This window comes from Pseudophryne corroboree, chromosome 6 (assembly GCF_028390025.1).
Source record: "Pseudophryne corroboree isolate aPseCor3 chromosome 6, aPseCor3.hap2, whole genome shotgun sequence".
Classification (NCBI taxonomy): domain Eukaryota; kingdom Metazoa; phylum Chordata; class Amphibia; order Anura; family Myobatrachidae; genus Pseudophryne; species Pseudophryne corroboree.
In genome coordinates this window covers 565,650,642-565,662,061 of record NC_086449.1, presented here as the reverse complement: position 1 = coordinate 565,662,061, position 11,420 = coordinate 565,650,642, and the positions used below count along the sequence as shown (strand labels likewise).

General features: G+C 45.0%; 1 protein-coding gene across 4 annotated transcripts; it reads right to left on the bottom strand.

Moving 5' to 3' along the window:
- Window positions 1-8,015: 8,015 nt before the first annotated feature.
- Window positions 8,016-10,544, bottom strand: LOC134932930 (deoxyguanosine kinase, mitochondrial-like). Of its 4 annotated transcripts, none has more exons than XM_063927792.1 (2): window positions 10,388-10,544; window positions 8,016-9,649 (listed from the first exon to the last, which is right to left on the bottom strand). In XM_063927792.1, exon 2 carries the CDS (start codon window positions 9,625-9,627, stop codon window positions 8,884-8,886), a length of 744 nt encoding a protein of 247 aa, XP_063783862.1. In that variant the 5' UTR covers window positions 9,628-9,649; window positions 10,388-10,544; the 3' UTR covers window positions 8,016-8,883. The 4 variants fall into 4 exon arrangements, with proteins under 4 accessions (XP_063783862.1, XP_063783859.1, XP_063783860.1 ...); XM_063927789.1 differs by having other exon boundaries at window positions 8,016-9,747; window positions 10,388-10,543; XM_063927790.1 differs by lacking the exon at window positions 10,388-10,544 and adding an exon at window positions 10,287-10,381 and having other exon boundaries at window positions 8,016-9,747.
- Window positions 10,545-11,420: the final 876 nt, after the last annotated feature.

Sequence of the window (11,420 nt, the reverse complement as noted above, 5' to 3'; positions counted from 1 at the left end):
ATGAAAAAGGTTATAAAATTAAAAATTGTGAAAAAATAAGATTTTACTCACCGGTAAATCTATTTCTCGTAGTCCGTAGTGGATGCTGGGACTCCGTAAGGACCATGGTGAATAGCGGCTCCGCAGGAGACTGGACACAACTAAGAAAGCTTTAGGACTAACTGGTGTGCACTAGCTCCTCCCACTATGACCCTCCTCCAGACCTCAGTTAGGATACTGTGCCCGGAAGAGCTGACACAATAAGGAAGGATTTTGAATCCCGGGTAAGACTCATACCAGCCACACCAATCACACCGTATAACTCGTGATATTATACCCAGTTAACAGTATGAACATAACAGAGCCTCTCAACAGATGGCTCAACAATAACCCTTTAGTTAACAATAACTATATACAAGCATTGCAGACAGTCCGCACTTGGGACGGGCGCCCAGCATCCACTACGGACTACGAGAAATAGATTTACCGGTGAGTAAAATCTTATTTTCTCTAACGTCCTAAGTGGATGCTGGGACTCCGTAAGGACCATGGGGATTATACCAAAGCTCCCAAACGGGCGGGAGAGTGCGGATGACTCTGCAGCACCGAATGAGAGAACTCAAGGTCCTCCTCAGCCAGGGTATCAAATTTGTAGAATTTTGCAAACGTGTTTGCCCCTGACCAAGTAGCAGCTCAGCAAAGTTGTAAAGCCGAGACCCCTCGGGCAGCCGCCCAAGAAGAGCCCACCTTCCTCGTGGAATGGGCTTTTACAGATTTAGGCTGCGGCAGGCCAGCCGCAGAATGCGCAAGCTGAATTGTGCTACAAATCCAGCGAGCAATGGTTTACTTCGAAGAAGGAGCACCCAGTTTGTTGGGTGCATACAGGATAAATAGCGAGTCAGTCTTCCTGACTCCAGCCGTCCTGGAAACATAAATTTTCAAGGCCCTGACTACGTCCAGTAACTTGGAGTCCTCCAAGTCCCTAGTAGCAGCAGGCACAACAATAGGTTGGTTCAAGTGAAAAGCTGATACCACCTTAGGGAGAAACTGGGGATGAGTCCTCAATTCTGCCCTATCCATATGGAAAATTAGATAAGGGCTTTTACATGACAAAGCCGCCAATTCTGATACACGCCTGGCCGAAGCCAAGGCCAACAACATGACCACTTTCCACGTGAGATATTTCAAATTCACGGTCTTAAGTGGCTCAAACCAATGTGACTTTAAGAAATCTAACACCACGTTGAGATCCCAAGGTGCCACTGGAGGCACAAAAGGGGGCTGAATATGCAGCACTCCCTTAACAAATGTCTGAACTTCAGGTAGTGAAGCCAGTTCTTTCTGGAAGAAAATCGATAGAGCCGAAATCTGGACCTTAATGGAACCCAATTTTAGGCCCATAGTCACCCCTGACTGTAGAAAGTGCAGGAAACGACCCAGCTGAAATTCTTCCGTTGGGGCCTTCCTGGCCTCACACCACGCAACATATTTCCGCCATATGCGGTGATAATGGTTTGCGGTTACTTCTTTCCTAGCTTTAATCAGAGTAGGAATGACTTCCTCCGGAATGCCCTTTTCCTTCAGGATCCGGTGTTCAACCGCCATGCCGTCAAACGCAGCCGCGGTAAGTCTTGGAACAGACAGGGCCCCTGCTGCAGCAGGTCCTGTCTGAGCGGCAGAGGCCATGGGTCCTCTGAGATCATTTCTTGAAGTTCCGGGTACCAAGCTCTTCTTGGCCAATCCGGAACAATGAGTATAGTTCTTACTCCTCTTCTCCTTATTATCCTCAGTACCTTTGGTATGAGAGGAAGAGGAGGGAACACATAAGCCGACCGGTACACCCACGGTGTCACTAGAGCGTCCACAGCTATCGCCTGCGGGTCTCTTGACCTGGCGCAATACTTTTCTAGCTTTTTGTTTAGGCGGGACGCCATCATGTCCACCTGTGGCCTTTCCCAACGGTTTACAATCATTTGGAAGACTTCTGGATGAAGTCCCCACTCTCCCGGGTGGAGGTCGTGCCTGCTGAGAAAGTCTGCTTCCCAGTTGTCCACTCCCGGAATGAACACTGCTGACAGTGCTAACACGTGATTTTCCGCCCATCGGAGAATCCTTGTGGCTTCTGCCATCGCCGTCCTGCTTCTCGTGCCGCCCTGTCGGTTTACATGGGCGACCGCCGTGATGTTGTCTGACTGGATCAGTACCGGCTGGTTTTGAAGCAGGGGTTTTGCCTGACTTAGGGCATTGTAAATTGCCCTTAGTTCCAGAACATTAATGTGTAGGGAAGTCTCCTGACTTGACCAAAGTCCTTGGAAGTTTCTTCCCTGTGTGACTGCCCCCCAGCCTCGAAAGCTGGCATCCGTGGTCACCAGGACCCAGTCCTGTATGCCGAATCTGCGGCCCTCTCTGAGATGAGCACTCTGCAGCCACCACAGCAGAGACACCCTGGTCCGTGGAGACAGGGTTATCAGCCGATGCATTTGAAGATGCGATCCGGACCATTGGTCCAACAGGTCCCACTGAAAGGTTCTGGCATGGAACCTGCCGAATGGAATTGCTTCGTAGGAAGCTACCATCTTTCCCAGGACTGGCGCGCAGTGATGCACCGACACCTGTTTTGGTTTTAGGAGGCCTCTGACTAGAGATGACAGCTCCTTGGCTTTTTCCTCTGGGAGAAACACTGTGTCCAGAATCATCCCCAGGAACATTAGACGTGTCGCAGGAACCAGCTGTGACTTTGGAATATTTAGAATCCAACCGTGCTGGTGTAGCACCTCCTGAGATAGTGCTACGCCGACCAACAACTGCTCCCTGGGCCTCGCCTTTATCAGGAGATCATCCAAGTATGGGATAATTAAAACTCCCTTTTTTTCGAAGGAGTATCATCATTTCGGCCATTACCTTGGTAAATACCCTCGGTGCCGTGGACAGGCCGAACGGCAACGTCTGGAATTGGTAATGACAATCCTGTACCACAAATCTGAGGTACTCCTGGTGAGGATGGTAAATGGGGACATGCAGGTAAGCATCCTTGATGTCCAGTGATACCATGTAATCCCCCTCTTCCAGGCTTGCAATAACCGCCCTGAGCGATTCCATCTTGAACTTGAATTTTTTTATATATGTGTTCAAGGATTTCAAATTTAAAATGGGTCTCACCGAACCGTCCGGTTTCGGTACCACAAACATTGTGGAATAGTAACCCCGTCCTTGTTGAAGTAGGGGCACCTTGACTATCACCTGCTGGGAATACAGCTTGTGAATTGCCTCTAACACAGCCTCCCTGCCTGAGGGAGTTGTTGGCAAGGCAGATTTGAGGAAACGGCGGGGGGGAGACGTCTCGAATTCCAGCTTGTACCCCTGAGATACCACTTGAAGGATCCAGGGATCTACTTATGAGCGAGCCCACTGATTGCTGAAGTTTTTGAGACTGGCCCCCACCGTACCTGGTTCCGCCTGTTGAGCCCCAGCGTCATGCGGCGAACTTAGAAGAAGAAGCGGGGGAGGACTTTTGTTCCTGGGAACTGGCTGTATGCTGCAGCTTTTTTCCCCTACCTCTGCCTCTGGGCAGAAAGGACGCGCCTCTACCCCGCCTGCTCTTTTGGGGACGAAAGGACTGTGCCTGATAATACGGTACTTTCTTTGGTTGTGAGGGGACATGTGGTAAAAATGCTGACTTCCCAGCCGTTGCTGTGGACACTAGGTCTGAAAGACCATCCCGAACAACTCCTCACCCTTATAAGGCAAAACTTCCATGTGCCTTTTAGAATCTGCATCACGTGTCCACTGCCGAGTCCATAACCCTCTCCTGGCAGAAATGGACAGTGCACTTATTTTAGATGCCAGCCGGAAAATATCCCTCTGTGCATCTCTCATGTATAAGACCGCGTCTTTAATATGCTCTATGTTTAGCAATATAGTGTCCCTGTCTAGGGTGTCAATGTTTTCTGACAGGGAATCTGACCACGCAGCTGCAGCACTGCACATCCATGCTGAAGCAATAGCTGGTCTCAGTATAATACCAGTGTGTGTATATATAGCCTTCAGGAGAGCCTCCTGCTTTCTATCAGCAGGTTCCTTTAGGGCGGCCGTATCCGGAGACGGTAGTGCCACCTTTTTTGATAAGCGTGTAAGCGCTTTATCCACCTTAGGGGGTGTTTCCCAATGTGGCCTATCCTCTGGCGGGAAAGGGTACGCCATTAGTAACTTTTTAGAAATTACCAATTTTTTATCTGGGCAAGCCCACGCTACTTCACACACTTCATTTAATTCTTCAGAAGGGGGAAAAACTACTGGGAGTTTTATCTCTCCAAACATAATACCCTTTTTTGTGGTACCTGGGGTCACATCAGAAATGTGTAAAACATTCTTCATTGCCTCAATCATGTAACGAGTGGCCCTACTGGACATTACATTAGTCTCTTCGTCGTCGACACTGGTATCAGTATCCGTGTCGACATCTGTGTCTGCCATCTGAGGTAGCAAGCGTTTTAGAGCCCCTGATGGCCTTTGAGACGTCTGGGCAGGCACGAGCTGAGAAGCCGGCTGTCCCGCATTTGGCATGTCATCAAATTTTTTATGTAAGGAGTCGACACTTTCACGTAATTCCTTCCACAAGTCCATCCACTCAGGAGTCTGCCCCGCAGGGGGTGACAACACATTTACAGGCATTTGCTCCGCCTCCACATAAGCCTCCTCATCAAACATGTCGACACAGCCGTACCGACACACCCCACACACACACAGGGAATGCTCTGACAGGAGACAGGACCCCACAAAGGCTTTTGGGGAGACAGAGAGAGAGTATGCCAGCACACACCAGAGCGCTATATAATACAGGGATTAACTAAATTCTATCCCCTTATAGCTGCTATATATGTATATTGCGCCTAAATTTAGTGCCCCCCCTCTCTTTTTTACCCTTCTGTAGTGTAGACTGCAGGGGAGAGCCAGGGAGCTTCCTTCCAGCGGAGCTGTGAGGGAGAAATGGCGCCAGTGTGCTGAGGGAGATAGCTCCGCCCCTTTTTCGGCTGACTTTTCTCCCGCTTTTTTATGGATTCTGGCAGGGGTATTTATCACATATATAGCCTCTGGGGCTATATATTGTGATGATTTAGCCAGGCAAGGTGTTTATATTGCTGCCCAGGGCGCCCCCCCCCAGCGCCCTGCACCCATCAGTGACCGCAGTGTGAGGTGTGCAAGAGGAGCAATGGCGCACAGCTGCAGTGCTGTGCACTACCTTGTTGAAGACAGGAGTCTTCTGCTGCCGATTTTCCGGATCACTTCTTGCTTCTGGCTCTGTAAGGGGGCCGGCGGCGCGGCTCTGGGACCGAACATCAATGGCCGGTTCCATGCGGTCGATCCCTCTGGAGCTAATGGTGTCCAGTAGCCTAAGAAGCCCAAGCTACCACCAGTTAGGTAGGTTCGCTTCTTCTCCCCTTAGTCCCTCGCTGCAAAGAGTCTGTTGCCAGCAGATCTCACTGTAAAATAAAATACCTAAAATATACTTTCTCTCTAGCTCAGGAGAGCCCCTAGTGTGCATCCAGCTCAGCCGGGCACAAGATTCTAACTGAGGTCTGGAGGAGGGTCATAGTGGGAGGAGCCAGTGCACACCAGTTAGTCCTAAAGCTTTCTTAGTTGTGCCCAGTCTCCTGCGGAGCCGCTATTCCCCATGGTCCTTACGGAGTCCCAGCATCCACTTAGGACGTTAGAGAAACTCATGTCGACCTTTTTCCATGTCGACCTAGTGATAATGTCGACCACACATGGTCGACCTAATTACCGCCATCCATACTTCCGGTCCTACTCTATTGCTCAAATATTACCTTCTGACGTTGTTTGTTGTTCAGAAGCGGCTTAACAAGAGGAATACGACATTTGAAGCCCATGTCCAGGATACGGCTGCGTGTGGTGGCTCTTAATGCATTAACTCCATCCTCAGTCCACTCCTTGTGAAGCTCCCCCACACTTTTGAATAGGCTTTTCCTGACAATCCTCTCCAGGCACTCTATGGGGTATTGCCAAGAGAAAGATGAGAGACATGAGACCGAACAATACAGAAGAGCTGAAGGCCGCTATTGAAGCATCCTGGTCTTCCATAACACCTCAGCAGTGCCACAGGCTGATAGAATCCATGCCACGTCGCACTGAGGCAGTAATTCATGCAAAAGGGGCACAAACCAAGTACTGAGTACATCTGCATGATTATCCTTTTCGGAGGACTGACATTTCTGTATTTAAAATCCTTTTTTTATTGATTTTATGTAATATAATTTTCTGAGATTTTGGATTTGGGGTTATCTTAAACTGTAAACCACAATCATCAAAATTCTAACAAATAAAGGCTTGAAATATCTCACTTTGCATGTAATGAGTCTATATAGTATATTAGTTTCACCTTTTAAGTTGAATTACTGAAATAAATTAACTTTTGCACGATATTCTAAATTTTTGAGTTTCACCTGTATATACTGCTTGAGCAGAGGTATAGTCATTACAGTATCATATTCTAAAAGATCACCAGGTCGTTCTAATTATTTGACTTGTGATTCTGTGAACAGACCTGTAAAAAAACAAAAAAAGTATGTTTTATTTTTGTGTGTGACAAAGTGAGTCACATTTGTATGTGTAAATAGAAATAGTGGGGGTCATTTAGATCTGATCGCTGGGCTGCTAATTTTTCTGTCCTGCATTCAGATAGTCGCCGCCCCCAGGGGGAGTGTAAATTCGCCGTGCAAGTGTGCGATGCTATGTGTACGCTGAGCTACTAATATCCACTGTGTGCAGTCTCTGCACAGCCCAGGACTTACTCTTACAGTGCGATCACAACAGGCTGATCGGTGCCGGAGCCGACGTTAGAAACCCTCCCTGAAAACACTTGGGAATGCCTGCGTTTTTCTGGACACTCCCAGTAAACGGTCAGTTACCACCCACAAATGGCTTTCTCCTGTCAATCACATTGCGAACCATGTGATCAGATTTTTTGCACCATCCCGTCGCTGACCAGCCATGCCCTTTGTTGTTGTCCGACACGCGTGCTCATTGCGGTGCAATGCGCAGTTAGTACCAGATTGCCCGCTGAGCGAAAAACGCACAGCAGCAAACAGATCTGAATGACCCCCAGTGTCTCTAGATATGGTGAGCAATGTATACAATGGACCAAGAGGTTGCAAAGAACATGCACAACACTTATTACCATTGTCTAATGTGAAAGTCCATGATGGGGATAACATTATGACTGTTCTTGCATTTTGCAAATGTTAATTGCATGATTCAGAAAGTTACTGAAGAAGTTTCAGCAAATTTTTTCAATAGTCGATAATTTATAGATAATTGAGAAACATTCTGCATAAGAAACAGAACTAGAATTAAGCCTTTACAGCCACAAGGACTCAAATTCAATGAGTGAACAATTCTAAATTGTACCATATAAACCTTTAGAAAAACCTGAAGCTGAAATACAATAACTGTAAACAAATATTCTAAACACGTACAGTAAGTACATTTTACAGAAAAAGCTTTAACAAAAAGATATTATGCATTTTGGAATGCCTGAAATGAAATAAGCAGATCGTACACAGTCCAAACTGCAGGATTGATCAGCAGATGGACGGAATGTTTGACTACAGTCCCTTTCTGCTAATCTTTTTGCGAAACCAGTTTTTAAAGGCTAACATTTTTGTTTGGTTTTTTAAGCAAAGGCAGTGCATATGTTCAATGCATACTTGAAAATGCACCATGTTTATTGAGCACAATTACTGCCCTTATTCATTGGAATAAAAGCATGGCTTTAGATCTGATCACCATAAGCCAAACTCATACAGAAGGCCAGATAATTCTAAAGGATAACATATTTTTGTCTCATTGACCACCCACCATGTACAGGTAAAAGCAAATTATAGGAGAGGTAAAGAAATATTTATCCAAATTATGTTCAAGTAAAATAAATTATGAAGTTGGTCTTTTATCTGTTTTTAAGGTTTACCATCGGCTACACCATTTCATTTCCGTTTGCATACGATAATTACATACACAAACTGAATTTAAAGTTTATTGCACTTGATAAACAAGTTATGTTACATATATATTATGGAAGGAACAAACCATTTTTTAAATATTTATAAAGAAATAATATTACAAACATACAAAAATAAATAGTTCAACACCAACATCTTCACAAAGCATAATTTGGAAATGCAAAAAGTGGACCTCTGGGAACATAAACTATTTTTTACACCAAAAAAAAAAACAAAAAAAAACAGGCTTTAATTCTTCTAGAACAGTGGTTCTCAAACTCGGTCCTCAGGACCCCACACACTTCACGTTTTGCAGGTCACCTGGCAGATGCACAGGTGTATTAATTACTCACTAACATTTTAAAACACCCATAGGTGGAGATCATTATTTCACTTGTGATTCTGTGAGGAGACCTGGAAATCATGAACTGTTTGGGGTCCTGAGGACCATGTTTGAGAACCTGTGTTCTAGAATATTGAAAACCTATGTTCTAGAACTCAGGTTCTCAAACTCAGTCCTCAGAACCCCAAACAGCTTAGGTTTTCCAGGTATTCTCAGAGAATCACAAGTGAAAAAAATAAGCTCCACCTGTAGATCTTTTAAAATGTGTCAGTGAGTAATGAGTACACCTGTGCTCCTACTGGGTGACCTGGAAAAACTGTTTGAAGTCCAAAGGACCGAATTTAAGATCCACTGTTCTCGAGATACAAGTGTAGGTCCACATACACGAAAGTACTAATATTGCCCGATCCAAGTAGTTGTGAGCTACGCAGAGAAATTACCCAAACAAATATGCAGAGCAAACAGATCATTAAAACTTACATTTACTTGTTAAATATTTACAATAATAGTTATGTAGACAAAAGTCATAGTAATACCAATAAAAACCTATAATCCGTCTAAAAAGGCCTTGGTTTTCATGCAGAGATATTCATTAGCTACAGGGTCGTCTTCAAATTCCTCTTCAACATCTAACACAAGAATTGGAATTTTCTTGATCTGTTCAAAATAGACATCTGTTGTTTTATTTATTAGCCAACTCTCATGTTGGTCATGTAACTTTTCAAGATACTTTTCTGTAACAGTCTTTTCTTCCTTTCGAGCCCTCTTCTGAAGCCTCTCAAAGCATTTTCCTGGAGTTGCTCGTAGATACACAATACCATCCAAAGTGGCTCTGTTCCCAAACTCCTGAATAAGAAACGAATGCCATTCTTGGTACAGAGACCATTCCATTTCATTTAAATGGCCAAGTTCAAATAGAGACTTTGCAAATACAAATCTGTCACTATACACAGATCTTTCAAAAATCTGAACGGGTTCTCGCTGCTTAAGTAACTTCTCTGAAAAGGGCTCAATCTGAGTTTTGAAACGACCCATGCAAGAAAGTGTCTGAAATGTGTAAGACCAGCGTGCAGGATCCTCATACATCAGCTGTAGCAAATTGTCCATACCCTGATGCGATGAGGACTGGACGTGCTGCCACTTCCTAAGAGGCTCCGCTACAAAGCTCCATCCTTCATGTGCGCTGCTTACCAGTCTCAGAAAGGTGGATTTTCCTGCTGCAATATTCCCTTCCACAGATATTTTCTTGCCTTTCACCTGCGTCCCAGTGCTGTGATCTGTATGTGACATGGTGGCTATGTGCTCATTTCGTCTACAAGAAGATATATAGAAGAGATTAAATTTCGGCTTCCATGAATTATTACGAGTTCTTGATGAATCCAAGAGTCTCCCGATTTTATGAAGAAACATCTGTGGACACAATAGAGTTCTGTATGAGCTCTCAGGTCTGAACATTAGCGCTCATCATCATTATACAAAAATATTTAACACACATCCATAGTGGAAGAGTGTTAATGCAAAACTACACCCAAAGAGATTTACGATTAAGACACACTGTAGAGGCAAATTAACTATATTATAAATACTGTATTACAATGATCTTCCTCATATCTGAAGTTTGTAACAGGAAAACCATTCAGAACGTGTGTGCGCGTTATAGAGTGTGTGTGTGTGTATATATATATGTATATATATATATATATTTTTTATTTTTTTTTAAACTGTCACATCTCTACTACTTAGACGCAGTGCTGAATTTTCTGTAGCTATTTAGAGCATACAAAGACAGAAATGTGAAATATAATTTATATATGAAAATAGTTGGGTCCGCCCCTCTGCGAGACCCCCCTGCAGCAGATCATACTGAGTCACAGAGATGACACACTGGGTGACCATTCATGCCGGGATAGCACACACACACACACACACACACACACAGTAACACCTACGTGACTACTAATGCAGCAGCACTACCCGACCATACTGCCCAGGCACCAGCTCGCTTCCTCCGCACCTCACGTACGAGAACTCCAGGAAACGTTACAACTACCTGTATGTTGCTGTACCGCTAAGACGGCGCAGGTCACATGACACAGTCAGCAATGCATTATGGGAAACTCTGACTGACAGCAGCAGATTCTCGTGCTGTCACTTCCTGGTCCTTTCCACGAGGGAAACATAGACATAACACCGCAGCGTCACGTGACCATACAGTGTTGGCGGAAGTAACTGGCAGGAAAAGAGGCATGGGGCGGAAGGATTTCCCCGGAGTCTGCACACACAGTGGCAGTCCTGCATTGCATAGGTGTGTTCATATCTGTAGTACTCTGCATACTTCCCAACATCTTATATAGGCAAGGGAGGCATACAGTGATAGATGCCCTTTTTCTCTGTCACTTTGTTGAACTAAACTAAACCTGAAACCTCTGACAGAATTGATATACTAGTGAACAGCCACGGAGAAAAGAGTGCTTGGGTGTGATCTGCTGTCACTGTATCCGGACTCCAGGTCGACACCAAAAAGGTCGACGCACCTTAGGTCGACACCTGCAATAGGTCGAAATAGGCAAAAGGTCCCATGCTTTGAACAAAAGGTCGACATGAGTTTTTAACATTTTTTTATTTTTATTTTTTTACATTTTCATACTTTACAATCCAGGTGGACTACAATTGGGAATGGTAACCTGTGCCGAGCGCAGCAGTAGCGGAGCAAGGAACCTTGCCCAAAGCATGGCGAGCTTCACACGGTGCACTAATTGGGGTTCCCGGTCACTCTACGAAGAAAACTACACCAAGTTTTTTTTTTTTAAAAACTCACGTCGACCCTTTTCCATGTCGACCTTTTGCCCATTTCGACCTATTTCAGGTGTCGACCAATTGGTGTCGACCTAATGTGTGTCAACCTGGAGTCCCATACCCTGCCCGCACACCCAATGATACAAACGTTCATTGCCCGGTGTGCTAGGGAACGGCAATCTATGCATATGCTTTTAAAAATTCTGGTAACCCTTTACATAAAGCAAACTATTCAGTACGTTAGATTTAGTGGTTGGCAAAGTATAAATACAATATTTCTGAACTAA